The 20,341-nt window shown below is 40.4% G+C and overlaps 1 protein-coding gene across 1 annotated transcript; it reads right to left on the bottom strand.

Moving 5' to 3' along the window:
* Positions 1-3,288: 3,288 nt before the first annotated feature.
* On the bottom strand, positions 3,289-9,052 carry LOC106949268 (protein FAM46A-like). The gene is made up of 2 exons (XM_015035397.1): positions 7,898-9,052; positions 3,289-6,548 (listed from the first exon to the last, which is right to left on the bottom strand). Exons 1-2 carry the CDS (start codon positions 8,321-8,323, stop codon positions 5,733-5,735), a joined length of 1,242 nt encoding a protein of 413 aa, XP_014890883.1. The 5' UTR covers positions 8,324-9,052; the 3' UTR covers positions 3,289-5,732.
* Positions 9,053-20,341: the final 11,289 nt, after the last annotated feature.

The following is a 20,341-nucleotide window of genomic DNA, read 5'->3' as shown; positions in this document are numbered from 1 at the left end:
TGACAAGACCCAGTCGGATTTTCAGCATTTTTTTGCACACGTTATACTTTTCTACTTAAACTTTAGTAAAAACAAAATAGGCCAACAAGTGTAAACAATATCAAAAAAACTCTCTCTCTCTCTCTCTCTCTCTCTCTCTCTCTCTATATATATATATATATATATATATATATATATATATATATATATATATATATATATATATATATATATATATATATATATGCAATGTCTTGAGTCCTGAGTTTTGCATTTTGAGAAGATCACACTCAAAACAAGAAGTATGAATAAAATGTGGTTGATTAACATAATACAAATCCAAGTCTCAGCAAATACTGCAATCTATTCTTAGACACTAAATTCTTTTATTAAGAAATTCATGGAAAGACAAATAAACAGAAAACACCTAGTAAGATTGAAACTGGTGTAAAATTTTTTTTTAGATAGTAAGGCATTACAATATACACTTTCACCCTGATATTAAAAGCTACGGTACAGAAAAAAAAAATGTGTATCTACATACATATATATTTCCCACACACAAGAATGAGGTCACAAGTATACATGTCAAAGTGTTGCTATTCATTTTGCATTGTGTAATATTTTGTGACATACAACAGGCCGCACTGCTATGTATTATCCTCATGTGGCTGTTGGCATGTTTTTACAGTTACTGAGTGAACCTGAACTTCATCTACACAAACAGACTGAGCTGAAACACTGTTGTTCTCATTCTGACCAATTGATAGATTTATACCTAATTTTTTCACCTAAGACAAACAAGGAAACAAGAAGCTAATAATTGCTTTGGATGCCGGTCAGGTTGCAACGTTTTTCTCTTGTTAGTGGCTGATTTATTTTTCTTTTTTTGCATCGGAACAAACGAGTCTGTATTCCAGTGCCGGCCGGGGTCCAACTGGCCACATAGTTTATACAACCAGACTCAAACACTTAACATAATGGATGAATCGGATTTACCATTCCAGCCAGTCAGTTGTTTGGCACTTGTTGTCATGGAAAATCTCTTGGAGGTGGGTTAGCTCTCCAAGCGTGAATTATTATTATTACTATTATTGTTTTGCCTAATAATCAAGAGGATCAAGTTTAGCATATGGCTCCGATTCATGTTTTCTGAAACCATCATCGTCTACAGATGTCTTACACTCGCAGCTAGACTTTAGCCCCCACAAGTAACACAAACACTCAGTTGCGGATGTGCATGCCGCTCTTTATCTCTTGTGTTTGGTTCATGCACAAGACACACAAATCGCAGTTTCTCACAGTCTCGTCTTGCTGTTGTTTGACTTACTCCGTGGCTTCTGACCCCAGCTTGGCTGAGTTGGACAGACTCTTGGCCCCGGCTGCTGCTCCAACTGGTCCATCTCCAGCGTAACCCTGCCGGACCCCAAGTGTGTACATGTGTGCTTGCATGTCTCGACACATAGAGTCATTTGTTTCCAGTGTCCTAATAGTTCCACAAAAAACAAATAAAATAAAAAACATCCAGAATTCCCCTTGTTTTTGAATGCTTTGCTAGTCCCTTTTTGGTGGTACTCGTTTCCTGTTTTCCTTCTTTTTGGTTGTTTTTCTGAAATCTGAATAATTCAATTAGCAGCCTGACTTGATTTGATTTTTTTTTTTATCTGTGAAAACATCCAAACACATTCATGGGGTTTTATTATCACTGGAGTTATATTTGTATCAATAAAAATATTTCGAACAGCAGTACAGACGCTTCAAGATCTGGTTTTGATAGCATTTTGTGTTAGTGGTTTCATACCATTTTCTGATTTTCATTTGTGCAAATGTTCATTAGCATGGATGGTATTTATTACATTTCACAATTGTGTTCTAGTTTGTGTTGGTCTATGACATAAGATCCCAATAAAATACATTAAGTTTGAGGTTGCGAAATTACAAAATGTGAGAGATTTTTTTTTTCTTTTTCCCTTTCTCACTGTGCAACTCTCTGAAGGCCTCAATCCCTCTCTGTCACTTCCTCCTAAAGCCTTTGATAAGGAAGTAGACAGACTTTCTTTTTTTGGATCTTTCTGCTGACCGCAGCCCGAAAGACGGCAGAAGGAGGGACAGGTATGTGTTATATCTAGAGCTGTGAGTACATGCTTGTGCGGGGAAGTTAATCAGCTTTTTGTAGATGGGCTAATATCCTTATACTAGCTGAGATGGGTGGGGCTATATTTAGAGACTCACTCCCTCTTAACAGGGATAACACTGGTTCTCCCATCTTCTCTGCTTAAACTCATCAAGAAGCCTCTGTAAGGAAAGATGAAACCGAAGCAAATCCAGAAATTATTTTTTTTAGGTGAGCTCAGAGAAAAAAAAAAAAAAAAAAATTGGTGTAGCTGTAAAACACTAAGTAGAATCATTATTATTTAGAGATAAAGACAAGAAAAAAAATAGATCCTGATGATGAAAGAGGCTAAAAGACACATTTATTTCAACTTCAGCAGGGAAAGTGACATCTGGAGGTCAAGGCTTGCAGGCATTAGATGATGCAGACCTGGATCCGATCCACTCAGCAGGCCAACATGTGTTCTTGGAGGCCAAGGCTCTGCTGGTAGTAAGGTCTTAGCATAAACGTGCCATCCACCTGCTGTTTGCGATTCAGTCGAAGCCAAGGAAGTTGGCAAACGGCATCATGACGCCTGCTGACGCTCGTCCGTGACGTCTTCTGGAGGGGAAATCCTTCACGTTCAGCTGTCGGTGGCTGGCAGTGAAAGTGGGGATTTTGTGGGCACCTGAGAGCGTTGACTTAATGTGGCCTTTTCTATGAGCAACCAAGTTCTACAAATAAGAGCAATTCAAAAGGGGGAAGGAAAAAAAACACAAAAACTTTAGATGAAACAAGTCATTTTTGATGTTTTTGTTTTTTTTATTGATCAAGTTAATCAACTTGACACCTGAACAGCTGTCAGATCATCATCATCATCGTTCCATCTGAATGGTACAAATCCACAACACCTGTGTGCGAGCACGCGCGCACACACACACACACACACACACACACACACACACACACACACGAACAGAACAGAACAAAACAAAACATGTACCTTAACTCCGTAAAACCTCCATTCAGCTGTACTGCTTTTCATCAGCTGAAGTAAAAGTTACACAAAAACCATACATCACAAGGCCTGCTACACCAACCCCGACACGTTCTGTACAAAAATAGAGATCACCACATATAAAAAATAGGAGTTCTGGCATGTTTTGGAAAATTTGCTGAGTGCTTTTTTAAAATTTTGAATGTATGCACCTGTGTTGCTTTCATGACAAATCCAGCACAGGAAAAAAGCCAGTTGTTGCCGTTGAAATACCCGCGTCGCTGAGCGTGCTGCGCGCTTTTTCCACTCATCGAACGTCCTCTTCATCAGCTAAACCCCTCAAATCCTGACTCGTCTTTGTCTTTTTCAGTGCATTCATATGTCATGGGGCCATTGTAATCTTAGTTTTACCTCAGTTCATCGGGTTAAGTCAGTGGAAAAACAAGCCAGGAGGCAAAAATGGTCTCCTGGAGAAAACATAAACATACACTTAAAAGGAAACAGGATTGTTCCTTTAATTAGGAATTTATTTTTTTACCTCTCTACTTAGCAGTGAAGTTTATGAAGTTGCTAGTTTACATACGCAGAGCATTTCTTCAAATCCTGCTCTCGATCTTTGCAAGATCCCCTATGATCTGTCTGTCTATTATTATGTTGGCAAACCCTATAAACCAGGCAGAATCTTGCTTTTTCAGCAGTTTTTTTTCCCTACATTGGTTCTTTGATATTTAACAATATGCTTCAGTGTAACTATTGTTTGCTAGTAGCAGAACAACTGCACTACCTTAATGCAACTACTGCACTGAATTTGCCTTTTTTGTAATGGGCTGGTTTTATTTAGAGAGGCATTTCTGCTTATAATCCAGGCTGTATTCAATGGTAGCTGTATTGCCAAAAAGAGACTGACGCATTACGAAATTTGTAACAGATTTTTCAAATATGAATTTGTAGTTGGTCTTCGAGACACCGTTTTAGTGCGACAGTGCCAGTTACAAATCTGCAAACAATTCAGGTAAAGAATGACTCAAAGGAATATGTTGCATACGGCTGAATAGGTGCAGTTCCTTCCACTTTGCTGTCTAGCTAGGAACATTTTTGCCTAACTTGTTCCACTGATTGATTTGAAAAATTTGTTGTTTTTTTGTATTTTCTGCATGCAGATTGTTCCTGAGGGCCAGATGTACTGAGATGATCAAGTGCAACAAATGTCAATGGTAAAAAAAAAAAAAAAAGTTAAATACTTGTAGTCGTTTACTGCTAAATATTGAGGGGGGGAAAATGTTTTAAATACGATTGGATAAATTCACAATGTTTTCACAACTTTCCAGTGTAATTTTATATTGCTTTATCTCCTGTTAAATCATGCATGGAAAGTGTATTGTGTTATTTAGTTTCAGATCTTTTGCTTGACTGCTTTTTTTTATTTTTTATTTTTAATTTTGGTTATCCAGCTGTACCTTTACATATATGTAAACATTCACTGTTATTTACTTTTTGCATCGTAAAAAATACCACCATGTTGACTTATTTAAATGCATTCTCATCACAGAGCAAAAACAAGAGAAGTGCACTGATGAAACTTGCACACAATGGGCATGTATTCCTTATGTTACCATTTTATGTCTCTTAGAAAGCAATTAAATCATCCCCCTTTTGTTTACATGCATTAATCCACTTTCATTTTAATTTAGATTCTTATTATGTTGTCTCATGTTTGCTGTTTTGCATCCAAGCCTCTGTCTTTCGGCTATCGTTTATTGAAATCTATTTTTACTAAGATGTTGATCCCCATCCCCCCCCACAAGCGACTTCTACAGAAAATGAGATTATGATGTTACTTCCTCTTTGGTAATCACAACACAATTGGACTGCAGAAGTGCTGATGAGCAGAGTGTTCAGAAACTCCTTGTTTAAAAAAAAAAAAAAAAAAAAAAAGGTTGCTCCAAAAGCTCCCTCAGTGTAAGAGACCTGACTCAGCATTGAGAATTTTTTTTTTCAATTCCATAAATACATTCAGTATCATGTTAAGGACAAGATACTTTTCTATAGTAATGAATCCTAAAAATGCTTTTTTTTTCCATTTTAGGCTTGGTATAGGCACTTTAAAATTATTCCTGTACAGAAATAAAACATGCATTGTTTTGTTGTTTCTTTTTTTTTTTACTGCATGAACTTTAGAAAACTTGAGCATTAAAGCAGATCTTTGGATTTGTAAACAGTACCCAGTTCCTCTTTTTTTTTTGCATTGCTTGCGTAAAGACTCTTACACACACAAACAGACACACTCGCATGCACACCCACACACACACATCAACACATGCACAGAGCAGAAGAAACCATGTGAATGAATCCATATTTTCACCAGGCTGCTCTGGTGCATGTAAGGTGAATATTCTGGGTTTTTAATGCTCAGAGTGTGCATGTAACTTCCTGTAAGCTGTGGAAAATTAACAAAGTTATCATATCTTGGAGGGCTTCGTGGCTCAGCAGACATTTGATCTACCAAACCCACAAACCAATCAGTTTTAAGTCCTCTCTCTCTCTCTCTCTCTCTCTGTGTGCGCCCTGACACAGGGAACAGCTTCGTTTCATGCTAAAAACAAGAAGATGCATTCTTTTCATGCAGACACGAGTTCCACGAAACTACATGGGCATCCAGAAAGTTTAGTTACAGGGCATCCAGGTGGAATACCAGGAGTGTTGCAAAGGAGTAAAGTACTGCTGGGAAGGTGAAAGTGGACAAGGGTAGATCGGCTGAACCTGCGCTACATAGTAGTTGCTGAAGTTGCCGTCTGACACGTAAGGAGCCGGCTGGTAGAAGCAGGTTACGTTGGCAGCGTTGAGAATGGCGTTCTGCTCGGCCAGGACTCGAAGCGCCAGCGACGAGATGAGGCCGAGCGTCTGACGCCTCTCGTGTCCCATCAAGCACACCGTGCTCTCCCTGACCACGTCGTACAGCGTGGCCAAATAGTCATACTTCCTCTCCTCCAGGTCCACGAAGTGGTTCTGCAGGTAGGACTCCAGCTTCCTCCGCTGCTCACCCACGTCGGGGAAATCTATGAAGAAGCGGGAGCACATGTACCGCTGCAGCAGCTTCATCTCCGCGTCGGACGCCGCGCGGAAGCCTCGCACCAGCAGGTGGCAGTACTTGAGGAGGCCGCCGCCCCGGATCTCCTCGGGGCTCCGGGTGCAGATGAGCCGCCTCCGCAGGTGATCGAGTGCGGTGGGGAAGTCGCCGTAGACGCTCTCGCCGATGATCGTCGGATGGAAGGTGGCGGCCATGGGGTGCTCGGAGCACTCGTAGAAGAGGAGGAGCGAGTCCAGGCGGATCTGGAAGGAGTCCACGCTGAACTCGAACTGCCGGCGGAGAGAGTCCACGAACTTCAGCTCCACGTTTTTGCCGTGGTTGTTGGAGAGCGAGATAAGACTCCAGCGGTCTGAGTCATTGCAAACCTTCACCATCTTCTGAACATAAGCCTCCTGGAAACAAAGAGATTGGGACTAATCAGCCGTTGACACAGATGGAGAATATTGATCTTGGCACCTTTATTGGGTCACTGAGGTCATAGTGAAAAAAAAAAAAGACAATTCAAACCAGTGCCTTTAATCTTACTTAAATAACAATGAAAGTGTAAATTAATAAAAATCCTCTGATGTTAGTAACTTAATATTAGGCTGCTTACCAATATTTTAAGGTTTCAACACACTGATTTTATTTAAAGTAATTTTATGACCCTATGCAACATTGCCCCTTCTCCTTGCTGGGCACTGCTGGTCAGATGACTGAAAAAAGGCTACTACTACTACTACTACTACTACACTTGTCTGAGACTTAAAAATAAGACAAATTGAGCTGCTTAGAACTACTTTGGATTGTAAAAATCACTAGTAGAAAAAAATTGAAAAGATATAATTGTTAAGCTACAGGAGGTATAAATGGATTGTCGGACATTTGGCCCTGGATTGGCAAAGATGTTTAATGTTCTGCATGATTATTTGAAAACCGCTATTAAATTTATAGCACGTTTTATGATCATGTTCGCTCAAGTTTTATACATTACTTTAAAATAAATGGAAAACTGTAATAAATAATGGTACTTTTTTTTTTAAGTATTCCAACCAAGCGTGGCTTTTGGTTTTAATAAAATCAATTCTCAAGGTACACATTACAAAATGTCTTGAAATATTTGAAAACCATCCACCTTCCTTTAATCCATCCCAGAGGCCCACTAACCCGTCTTCCTCTCTTGTACTCCCCTTCACAGCTGCAATGTAGTTTCAGCCATTGCAGTAGTCCAAACGTTTCTCCCCAGCTGCTATTACTGACTCATATAGGTTCATGTTTGTGTTTATGGTTTTGTCAATCATAAGTTTTGTAGGAGAAGAAATTGATGAACTTTTGGTTGTTGACAGCTTCAGCAACTCCACATTAATTCTGTTTGTGCAGCTAAAAATCTTAGTCATGATGTTCTGACGATCACACCTGTTGGTGGGCCATTAGTAGCCAGGGTAGTCCTTGATATCCAGGTAACTGAGGGCCGAATGATTAATGTAGCGCTGGCTCCAATTGGATTAGACAGAATCCTGTCTGAACTGGAAATCAACCACCCCCCCCCTCCACTTCTTTTTTTTCTTTTTTTTAATGTGCAGGCTTCTAGTTTAGGCCAAACTCAACCCTATACTTTGGTGAGGCCTACTCAAATACAATTTAGGGGTATTACGTTCAAAAGCTTAGATTTTCCAGGATCTCTTTTTTTTTTCTTGAAAAGCTGAAAAGTTCTGGTTTTCCACAAGTTCTACTTTGCAAGAGCTGATGTGTAATTAATTACCTTTAAGGTCAGAGGTGTGATCTTCTGTTTATTGACCCCTTCAGGCAGGAAGTCCAGAAGTGAGTCCAGGACCAACTCTTTTACTAACTGAAACTCCAACTCTCCCTTCAGGTCCGCGCAGAATATTAAGTCCAAATCTTTCCATCCCAGACCGCTGTCCTCATGCAAGACGTAGCTGGCCGCGGATCCGTTCAGACGCACCTCCCGGACGTGTATCCGCTTCTCCTCCATGCGGCTACGGACAACATTGACGATGTCCCGCGGCTTCACCTCCAGAGTGGGGAAGCTCCACCGGCCGTGGATGGGTATTGAGCCCGTGAGGATGGCGTCCAGCCGCTGCACTTGCTCCCAGTTGAGCACGCTGAGGCCGACGCTCTCCGCGTCCGCGCAGCTGTTGCCAGCTACGTTCTCAACGCTTTCGTCCATGCCGATGGTGATGGCGAGAGGTAGAGTGCTGGGTGTAAGCGGTAAAATGTGACTCTAGACTCCGCCGGAGCTGTGACATCAGAGAGCCTCGGAGCTGAGGACGATCATAACAGATGGATGGCAGGAAAAAGTTGCAGAGCGGCGATGTCCTTCTTTTTTTTTTTTTTTTACCTCAAGTCTGCATACCTGACAGATTCACAGAGCGTGTCCCTTTTAACAGCTTTAACGCTCCACATCAGAGTAAATAATAACAGCAATAACAATAAAAATAATTCCTTCCTTCCTTCTCAGCCTTTCGCGTCCATTTCGCTGGAAAAAATAAAAAATCCCCCGCCGAAGTTTTACTTCTCTCCTCAGTGTCTCTCAGTTTTACGCACAGATTACTGAACGTCCGTGGTGCGCAGCTGCAACTTTACGCATCGTTTCTTTCCTTTCCTTTTCTTTGTTTTTTAAGGCTTCCAAAGCACACATACTTTCAACAAGCGGTGCAAAGCTGTTTAATCCTTTACATTTTTGGCCCTTTTTGCCGTCTGGTGGTCCTGCGCGAAGCCACAGAGGTCCCACTGCACAGCTGCTGGGGGAGGCTGCAAAACACATAAGCGCTTCCCGTCTGCGGAGCACCTGGGCGGGCCGCGGCTGATTGACAGCTCACACCTACTAATAGCCTTCCACAGCTCGGATGTGTGTCCGAAGATCGAGGCGTGTCTGAGAACAAGGCACCGAGATGTGGTGACACAGAACAGCAGGCCTCAGCAAAAAAAATAAATAAAAATAAACAAGTAAAAAAAAACAAAAAAACAATGAAATAATAAATAAAAGCATAATAACAAAAAGCACAAAAATCTAACTTTTAAACTTTACATTTTGTGCCACTTCCATCCTCTCACTTAACAAAAATGAATTAATGACCACTCTCACCCACTTGTTCTACATTGTGCGTCATAATTAGGGAAATGATAGTTTTATTTCTCGCTTGTTGCGTTTATAATGTGTGAGGATGACAGTGAGTCACGTTCTATGAGTCCAATAGCTCCAGTTGACATCTTTTTTTTTTTTTCCTTTTTATCATACTCGCGGCGGATGAGTTACAAGCCCGATTAAGAGCAATTAACTTTTACACAGTTATTTAAATTAATCTTTGAGTGGCCGAGTCAGCTCATACACGCGCTCTAGTGGTCATCAAAGCAGTTTTTCTAAAACGTTTTAGAAAGTATCACCTCACTCAGTACTGTACTTTTCAAGTATCTCCATGGTGACCTGCTAAAACAACAGAATTAAAAAAACAAACAAACAAAAAAAAAAACTAAACTCGCAAAAACACAAAGGTGTTCCCTATCTGTCAGCACTGGGGAATTTGCTTTAGATAAGCGGGATATTTTTAGTCAAAGGCTGACACTTTCAAGGTTTAAGCTGAAAAAATCTCCTCTGATAAACACTTAAGATATTTCTTACTTGCCTGGCCTGGACCTCGAGGTACAAAATGGCCACCTTGCATTTAGAATTCATCAATAGACACAGAAAATAAACACACACACACACACACACACACACACACACACACACACACACACACACACACACACACACAAAAGACAAACTATTAAACTTCTGCTCTGTGGCGGTTCCTGGATGAAAGGCATTCTGGGACATTGCTTCTTTTGGCACAAACTCTAATATATCTTAATTGTTTGTGCTTTCACAGAGTAAACGTTTTGTTAGGAGTTTTGATGGATATCTGTGCAGTGCAGTAAATGTTTGATCACGTGTTTTATGGACTAAATATTCCTTTTAGAATGTGATTTTATTTAATCGTTCATGTTTATATTACCAACTTCTGTTTGTGAACATGTTGCTTCAGTTAATGCACAAACGAGGAAAACACCACCTTATTATTGCTCTGTGTTACTAATCGTAGTTAATTTGCTTTGTCTTATACCAGAAATTAAAAAAAAAAAAAATAAATAACACCGACTTCTTTTGGAGATAAAGCAAAGACGACACACTCAGTTTGCTGGTTTTTCTAATCAGTTGATTCATTTCCGTCTACCTTGCAGCTAGCTGTGCTGTTTCAATTTAGCCACTTACCACCAGAGTACTTTAGAGTTAAACCATGGTTTTCGGTAACCAGCTTACCAAAAACTTTTCTTTAAATAACAAAAACTTGCAGAAAAGCTGCTGTGTGCACACACTTAACGCTGACATTCTCCTGATGTAATAAATAAATCTAAATAAAGCGTACCAATAAAACGATACGCTTGCAGTGAACTTCTCTGATGCTGCAGCTCCAAGCAGCTCATTGATATGTAGGCGTGTGGGCCAAAGTCTATGCGGGCTAGTTGTCATGCAGAATCCATCAGTGCAAAGCTTGGTGAGTATATTTGCGTCACTGCAGACGAGCCCATTAACCAGCTTATTGCAGATTACCCTCTATGTGCAGTGACACAAAGTTCACGCAGAAATAGATATGCGCATGAGACGCAATGCACGCTCACGTTTAAAATTTAATGGCTTGCTGTTTGTGTAACAACCTTGTTCACAAATCTTAACTGGAAAGTGTCAATTTATCCAGACCTGCATGTTTTGTTGAATTATTCACCAAATGCAAGATCTGACAAAAGCTCACTCACTCAGCGTAGAAGCCATAATGCCATGACTAAGATGTATAATCCATGTGTCTCGAGGCATGTAGGTCAGGCTCATAGCAGCTATTTTCTGTTTCAATTGTACTTGTTTATTCGTTGAGGTGTATGGCAGCCGTTTTCACTTCTTTGTTGTACCTGTCAGTCTGGTCAGTGAGTTCCAATAAGCAGAAGCCGCATCAAAAATAAATACACTTCTGCACATTGCAAACTGTAAACATTAAGTTCTATGCACGCTGACGCTTCACTATTTCCAGAAAGCACACATAGTGCATCTCTTGGTCAGCAGAGAACAGGAGGCCAGTCACAAGCAACATGCTCCCCATTCACCTACTGGCTCAGTGTCAGGCTTAGTGCCTGGCTACTTACCATGAAGCAGATTCCTTCCTGACCTTTGACTCTCCAAGTGGATGACACCAGCTTGGTTCTTGATGTCTGACGACATCAGAGGATTGAAGGGGGATTTTCAGGCAGACCCCTTGTCAGGGTGCCAGAACAAGTACAGAGACGCAAAGTGACGACATGTGAATGTCTTCGGGTGTGCAGAAAGGCAGACTAGGACTTGCTTAGCTTAGCTCTTAGCTTTCTCAATCTTAGATTTTTTTCTAGTTTTGCCTAAAAGCCCCAGTTTCCTCCCGCCGTCCTTTTCCACTAGGACGCTTTTTCATTGTCTGTCTATCCCTGTTTGTACTATCATTACACGTGGAAGTTCATTATAAGATTATAGTGAACTCTTTAGACAAACATGCTTCAGCTATGTTTCCTCCCACCCTCACTCATCTCACTTCCTTAACACCTTCTACTTTTGTCTGGATTTAAATTACCGTGCTGTGCATACGTGCCAGCATTTAATCGTGATCTCAAGCAGTGAAGAAATCTTAATCTACGGCCGAACAACGTTGCAAACTTCTGACAGCTCTTTTTCTTCACTTTCCCTCAGAATTCTCTTGGCGCTACAAGCACGCAAGAGATCTGAAAAAATCAATATTGTGAAATTCTGTCGAGTAAAAATGCCGATAAGAGCCATCGGCATCTCGGCGTAGCAAGATAGCATTCAGAGCTGCAGTGTCCGATGAGCCTATCAGGAGCCAAATACGTTTTCAGATATTTGAGGAACGTTTTAGTTACCGCTTGCATATTATCTAGTCTAAAAGAGATCACACATCAGGACCGAAAACAAATTTGTTTAACTGATCAGTGCTGATCAATGTTCAGCATTCAGGGACTTGGTTGTAGTCTTTTCACGAAGCCCTCCACGTCAGCTTTTATGCCTGTCTGTGTGCTTTGTGGAAGGACTGAGGTGGCAGTGTGAGTGTTTAAGTCAACACCAACTGTTGCATCTCTGAGTAGAGAAGTGAAGTAATCTTTCCCCCTACAATAATTGACTTATAAAAAGCTGTTTTTGCAGGCTTGAATATCAAGATGACCTACTGCCACTGTGAAATGCACCAAGAGAGATCAGCTCTCTTAAACTCAATGGGTAGTTTGTTGATCGGCAGTGATGCTAGAAACAGACCAAGCATTACACTAATGACGTTTTTTTTTTTACTCTTCGAAATTTGAGTTGCCTGATCATTGAATTTCAGCATAGTGCTTTTCATCAACCCCGTTGAATTTGTTGGGGCTGCACAGTGGCACAGTTGGTAGCATTGTTGCCTTGCAGCAAGAATCCCAGTCTGGGGACTCTCTGCATGCAGTTTGACGGTCAGTCATGATCTCTCTAGATTCTCCTTAGGTGTGTGTGTTTGTCCTGTCTGTCTCTGTGTTGCCTTGAGATGGACTGGCGACCTGCCCAGGGTGTACCCCGCTTTTTGCCCCCTCGACCGCTGGTGTCCATCTCTCCAGAGGCGTCCCCTCAGGGACAAATGTGTAAGATAGCAGATCTTGTGTTTCTAAAGTTATGACTGTATTTCTGATCAGTTGACTCATGGCTTAAAAAATGTTTGGAGGAACTGAACTGTTTTGTGAAAGCAGGGAGCGATAGCATCAGTTAGTATCACTTTTGGTAAAAGACATGATAACATACTAACTAATTTTCATTATCTATTTTAATACAAAAAGCAGTTTTCACATAAGATAGCGGTAAATCTCTAAAACTTTATTTGAAGGGGTGCACATAGGACTGACATGATACTGTCGGAAACAAGATATAACAAGTCATGAACATGAATGACTCTTTCCATTTGGTAAATAAGGACACTTTTAATGCAAAGTTGCACTAAAATTTCCATTAAACCTCGCATTAAAAGTCAATTAAAAGTGTCAACTTTGCATTAAACGTGTCATTATTTACCAAATGACACTTTATGACAACAGTCATAAACAGACTCCTTAATATTCATTACAGGCGTTATGTCATGTGTATGACAGTCTCGTGTCAGTCTTATGCATACCCTTTCAAAATAAAGTGTCACCAAAGATTTTACGCTACAAATGGCCCCATTACACAAGGACTGCATACCGTTTATTGGAGACCATGCAGAGAGGAGCTTAAATGTAGATTATTCTTGAAGGTGTTGCTGACAGCCAGCAAATTTACTCTTTAATTTAACGCCACAATAATGCGCAACACAAGCTTGCCAGTTTAAAATAAAAATGTTATAAAAATGCACTCATTCAGGATAGTGGATATTATCAGTCGACACATTTGTGTCTATAAATAAACGGTGTAACTTGCTAGTATTTAACCCAGCAGGCTACATGTTGCAACACATGGTGCAGTGAAACAAGACGTCATTGACACATTAAAGCTTCTAGCTGACATTGCACATAATATACGGGTCCCACGGCCGTATATCAGTGAGCTATAGGGTTGGGGTGTTTGATACTCTCACTGGAAACCAGTCAGACTGACTGAGTTGCTAGAATAACAAATGCTTAGCTGGCAGATCCGTTGATTTCATGGTTGAAGGTTTGGTTCCCGGGGGGTACAACACAGCAAATTTCAATGCAAGACATTGCACAATTTATCAGTTGTGGTGTTAAATGCACACCCGTTTTGGTGTAAGTTGGATCTCATAGGAAGGACCAGCGAAGAGAGAAAGAGGCAGTTTTATTTGAATTGAGAAAGGTTCAAACCACTGGGTAATGCTGTCTTGTTGCTACCCAACACCATGAGTGTCTATTTGGTTAGCTAGATTACTGGGTGTGTTTGCTTTGGCTCGGTGATGGGACAGATGGTTTTCAGGTTAGTCTGAGTGCAGGCCTGGTTTTTCTAGCTGCTATGTGCAGGCAGCTAGATTTATGCACTCAGAGGCAACTTCACCTCTTGTCGTTTATCCCAAAATAACAATGTCATACATTTTTTTCCCCCACTTGTTCTGACATTATCTACAACACAATTTGCAAAATTCCTAATTGCTTCCCCGTCTATGTTTTCTTGTTAGCTATTTTTGTCAGTCTCTGATGAGCCACATGCAGCCTGCTAAGAGGCATAATGAAAGCTGGACTTCAGATGGTTTATGTTAATTTACTCTCCGCGCTGGAGGAAATCTCTCTCATAAGGCTTTTTATAAGAACAGTCTTAATCGTTTTTAAAATGCAACCAGTGTTAGTTTATTGCTTTATTGCTTTTTAACACATTTTGATGAAGAAAATGCATCTGAGAAAACAAGTGGTTGTAGGGTGCCTTTGAAATAAGTCACATGCCTTGAAAATGCTCAAATTTGTCAGGGCCTTATGTAGAATTTAATTTGATAAGCCGGCTCAAAAAATGTCATACTTGTGAAAGTCAAAGAAAAGGATACGGAGAGTGTGACATGCATCTAAATTAAGTATTCACACACATTTTTTTCCCCACTGCAGTCTGGGGTATTTTAAGCATGTCTCTATCAGCTTTGAAAAAAGAAAAAAAAATGGAATTATGCCAGGTTGGAGCAAAAAACCTCTAGTTCAGCCAAGTCTGTTGGTGGATGACTGAATATTTTAAAGTTTGGGCTTTTTTTATTTTTTTTATTTAGTCTGCATATTGTCTGGGCCATGCTATCTCGTAAAAATGAATTAACATAAGTAATTCCACTGCAGTTTTATCTGTATGTTTGGATTGTTGTCCTGCTGAAATTCGAACTTCTTTCTGCAGTTTTAAATTGTTTTGATCTCTAACAGGTTTTCTTCCAAGATTACACAGCTTCATACATCTTCCCATCAACTTAGACTTACTCTTCTCTTCCCTGCAAAAGACAACATTATTGGCACAATATGTTACTGCGGACTACCATGCTTAATGGTGGGGCTGGTGCAATCAAGCTGATGTGTGGTATTAGTTGTCAACAACACATAGCATTTTGAAAATAATTCAAATCTCATTTGATCAGAGCACCACCTACCATTTGTCGGCCGTGTTTCCTACACAGCTCGTCTCAGACGTGACTTTCTTCCTCCCATGATCGTCTTTCTTCTCGCCAGTTTTCTATGAAGGCCGGATATTTTAAAAGTTAGCAACTCATATTTGTCCTGTTAGCCGATTCTCCCACTTGGGCTGAAGGTGTCTACAGCTTTTCACGAAGTACCATGGGCCTCTTGGCTGCTTCCATGATTATTGTTCTCCTGTTGCCGAATTTGGTGCATATAGATATTTATTGTTGTGGTTACACTGTCAAGCTTTTCATGAAATGCATAGTTTTTGTATATCTACACATTTATTCGCTCTGTCATTTAAATCCAAATAAATTATACACTATAGAAAAAAAAAAAAGACATCTCTAATTTATGGTAAAATACCAGCAGCTGTGGTTGCCAGAATTTTACCATTTATATGCGGTAAAATTCTGGCAAGCACAGCTGCCGTACAAATGTTTTTTTTGTACGCTCTACAAAAGTGTGCAATTTTTATACCAGTTTCACAGCTGGAAGCTACAAGTCAGGTAACTTGATGGAGTTTTTCCACCATCCACAACTGCAACGAAGCATCTTTTAGTTAGTCATATTTGTAAATGTAGCGAGTGCAGACACCATCCCCAGACAAATATCCAGGTAGAGACAGACCTCAGCAGTATTTCCAATCAGTTTTAACCCGGCCTCAGAGAGTAACCTTTTTTGACCTCAGGCAACCTTGAAGAATGCGCTCAGTAAGGTAAGCCCCCAATTAAACTCCTTCCATAGCTGCTAATGGGATTCACCAAGATGCACAGCCCTGTAAGCCTTGCCTTAGAGCTCCTGGAAGATGCGACGTTGCAGGTGTAAAGAATTATTTTCGGAAAACAGCACGTACCACAGAAGTCAACATTTACTTATCAAACTTTCAGAATGACAAAGCTAAACTTATGCAAGATGTTGTCTCCAATTTGATCATTATTCAGCACAAGATAAAGGCCTGAACACGTCTTGCTCAAGCAGAGATCTTAACTTTTTAAAACGAATGGAAACATATATGTGGACAATTTATTGTCACAATTCATCTGGAGACAGTGTCTGTAAATGCAACAGTAGTTCAAATAAAGCCCCTCAGCTTATCAACTCAGTATTTTCCCCTGTTGGTCATAAACTCTAATGCTTTCCTGTCTTGTCATGAGTGAGGATGACAAACTAAAGTGACAACATAAACGAGAAGTTCTTCTGTCTATCAGTGGCTCAGCTTCCTGTTTGATACTGTGGTTGGTTAATGTCGATACCACAGTGATGGTTGTCTCTTTCCCAGGTCAACAGACACAAGAGAGCACACACAAGCTGACAACACAAACAATATACTCCTGACCCTGAGGAGTGTGAGATGTTAATATAGATTCAAAAGCTTTGAGATCTGTTTTCAGAGCTCTAGGTAATGAGCAGGGGTCAACAACAGCATAAAACTAGTAACTATGAGATTATCAGGCCACTCCTCAGCCTCATACAAAATTAGGCTTTTAAGAGGTTGTCCCAACATTCCTGTAAAAGTCAGATAGAAATACACATTTTACATCCATTTTAGTTTCTAAATTCAATACAGGAAGTTTTTAAAGTCAATTACTCTGCAGTTTTTATCTGGACAAAGATGATCAGGTGATTATGGTAAAGCACATGAACCAGCTTTTGAAAGGGAAACCAAAGAGTGAGTGAGCATGGGCATGGGCATGGGCATTGGTTGACCTTAGATATTTGAATGGACAGCCTCAATATGCCAAATGGTAAGCTTTACAGATAAAGAATGCCTACAAATCTACACTTTGCAGGCAAAAGTATTTCCTACTTTTGCAAATGCACTTCCTAGCCATTTGTGCCATTGTACAAACACAAATTCCAATGTATTTTATTGGGAATTACCTGCAGAAGTCACCTTAATACTAATCAGAAACAGGGTGGCAGCACCATCATGCTATGGGAATACCTTTCTGAGCAATGTTGACAGAAAGCTTGTCAAAGTTGATCAGAAGAGGGATGGAGCTCAGTCCCATAAGAACATCTGTTAGAGGCAGCAAGCAACTTGGGGTTAGGGTTCATCTTCCAGCATCTGCTCAAATGGCCTAGTCAAAGTCTGAGGGAAGAATTGAAAAGTGATATTCGCAGATGATCTTCTGTTGGCTATTTTGTCTCAATATAAGTAAAGCTGTAATTGGAGCAACAATCGGCTGTAAAAAGTGTTGAGAAGGAGGCCTGAATACACACGTTTCATATTTGAGTAAAAGCCTTTTAAAACTATTAACTTCCACTTCATGATAATAGACTACACTGTCACATGGTTGTAAAAAGCAAAATATGGAAAAGTTGGAAGAGTACATTGATTCCAAATTTGAAAATGAGCGAGATAAAACAGACATGCCTTTTCTTTTCTTTTTTTTTTTTTTTTTGAATAAAAAATTAGTCTACCCAGAAGTCTTTGCAGATTAATGTGGTCTTTGTCATTTACGTAGACTCACCACGCCACACACACTTTGCCATTGCCTGGTCAGAGTACAGAGTTCCTCTTTTGTTCTGTGACTGAAACTCCCACAAAATTTGGCGTAGGGTCGCAATACCATCAGGTGCAGGAAGAAGTTATAATAAACTAAGTAACGGCCCAAGGATGCCTAATCAAGTCTTTTCTAAGGAAAGTTTTGTTCCACATCAGTTAAATAGATTAAGGCTTCAGTCCAGCAGTGTTTTTCTTTTTCACCCAGAAATCCAGGAATCATATTCTGAGGCTGATTGATGGGTATGTCTTGGTTGGCAAGGAGTTGACACAAATAGACCTAAATGTTGACCTCACAAGTGGAGCAATAATGTTACAGGCTGTGATCATAATCTGACCACTGGTTCTTGGGAAGATACTTCTTAACCTTTGACCTTGGGTAAAATTAGTCAACGAAACTCACCATACAAAAAGGATGTATGTGAAATTCACTGGACATCATTAACACCTGACATAGTTTAGTGGGTCAGTGAGATGGTGGGCGAGGAGTGTGACAGCGTGGACTCTTCATGTGTCACAGTGTTGGTAGTTGAGAACTGAAACGTTTGCGGTTCTCTTTCTTTTAATGACAATTTTGGAAATAAAATTAAACTGAAGCCAAATGGTAGCCTTTACAGGAAAATAATTTTATTCTCTGAATAACAAAGACAGAATACTTCTACCGCAAATTAACTTCCACTCTCAACTCAGTGTTCCCGTTTCCAGGGAAACCCCCTGTAAGTTCCGACACACTCTGTCAGTATGAAGGCACAATAGTGCCACCTGCTGGATATTTAAATCCATAACAATCTTCACCAAACCAGAAAGGAAAAACTACCAGAAGCTACAGGTGGCGCTCTTCTCCCACGGAGTTAATTTCAGTGAACGCTTCCTTTCTACTCAGTTCCCCACACGTCATTATGCACAGCGATGTTAACACGTGTATTTGTACAGCTGTGCTTGGTAAACAGCTTTTTTTTTTTTTTTTTCTTCAGGGGCCAAGTCAGGTCATTTCATCTCGCGATATAGTTTATTGTGATTCTGTAGGAAGCTGAGTGAAGACAGAGCGATAATTAAACGCACACAGAGATGATGCGACGTTTCGGATCATGTCGGGTGATTTAGTGTGGGACAGGGCACTTGCTCTGTTTAAAGTTATGCTGATATCAGGCTATATTAACTATGGGAAAGTTTATCGCGTCATGTGTGAGAGATGGCTTCTTTCCTGCGGCCTGTTTTGCTCCAGAGGCCTGTGTCAGCAACATTATGCTGCAAGAGCTCAAACATTTTCTCCCTGCGTGGCAGATGACTCAGTTGATTGGCTGCAATGAGTGCAAAAGTGGATGCTTAAGCCTTAAGCTCAGCTATATTCCGACTCTGCACGGAGATTTACGGCCACAGACTGTGCACAAGTAGAAGCAAATGCTTCACACACATATGTCACCGCCGAGAGCCCAGAGTTCCAACATCTGTGCGTTTGGGTGTAAATATTTATTTATTTCTCTTGTCTAAATTTCCTTCCATTCGTCCTATAGACAAAGTATACGCTTTCGTTTCCTTTTGTGCTCCCCAGCGTGACACATCTGTTACCTGTTATCTACAGCATTAGGCGAAAAAGTTTACCCCCTGACTTGAGTTTCCAGAAAACGACCAAACATGCAGTTGGACTGCATCGAATCCGCTTTGAGCTGTTGACCGGGACGTCGTGCTGCTCACAGGAGACTCGGTCTGCATCCTGGATGCTCGACAGGAACAAAGAGGAGCTTAGTGGTGAGATCTTGAAGGAAATCCACCCCCCTTGGTTTTAGGGAAGCCCGACAAGAGAAACAGCTGCAGGTGATGTGGCAGTAATTTTGGGGGCCGTGGTCAGTCATTTGGCACTTGCCTCTATCATGAAAGGTTTAGGGTGGAGTCCAACTCCTCTGCTCCTCTGTCTCATGCCTTTATAGTGAGCGGTTATTTGGGGCGAGGAGCAGATCGCTTCCTTTCCCTTCCCTTCCAGACAGACAGTGGTGGGCAGTAGAGGAATTATAATTGACAGATGAAAAGAGGAAGAAAAAACTTCTGGTGGACCCAGGAGGTTTTTTTTCTTTGATGATTGGAAGAGTAAATACATTCAGCAAAATTATGTTTTTTTTTTTTGTTTGTTTTTTTCTGGGATTTGCTTTTGTCATCTGCTTGCCTGTTGGAATGTGTCTCTATCAGCTGTGCAGATGTAGAGAAAACTAAAATTGTTCCTTCTTCCCAATTATACGCAACTCAGACAAAACTCACATTTCAACTCCATACACAAATTATCAATGAGCTTTTGTCTGGACTTTGACTAGGTCATTATTAACACTTTTAACATGTTTTGATCTAAACCAGTAGTGGCCAACTCCAGTCTTTACAAGCCGACAGTGTAGTGTATAATGTTAAATATACACATATAAGTGACACTTAATCTTTATTTATAAATAATAGAAAATAATTATATTTCCATCTTTCAGTTATGCACTACTCTGTGTTGCTCTGTCAAAATCCCAGTTAAAAAAAAAA

This window comes from Poecilia latipinna, unplaced genomic scaffold, assembly GCF_001443285.1.
Source record: "Poecilia latipinna isolate Pla-1442-1.1 unplaced genomic scaffold, P_latipinna-1.0 Scaffold334, whole genome shotgun sequence".
NCBI classification, from domain to species: Eukaryota; Metazoa; Chordata; class Actinopteri; order Cyprinodontiformes; family Poeciliidae; genus Poecilia; species Poecilia latipinna.
This window is presented reverse-complemented; position numbering and strand designations above follow the sequence as displayed.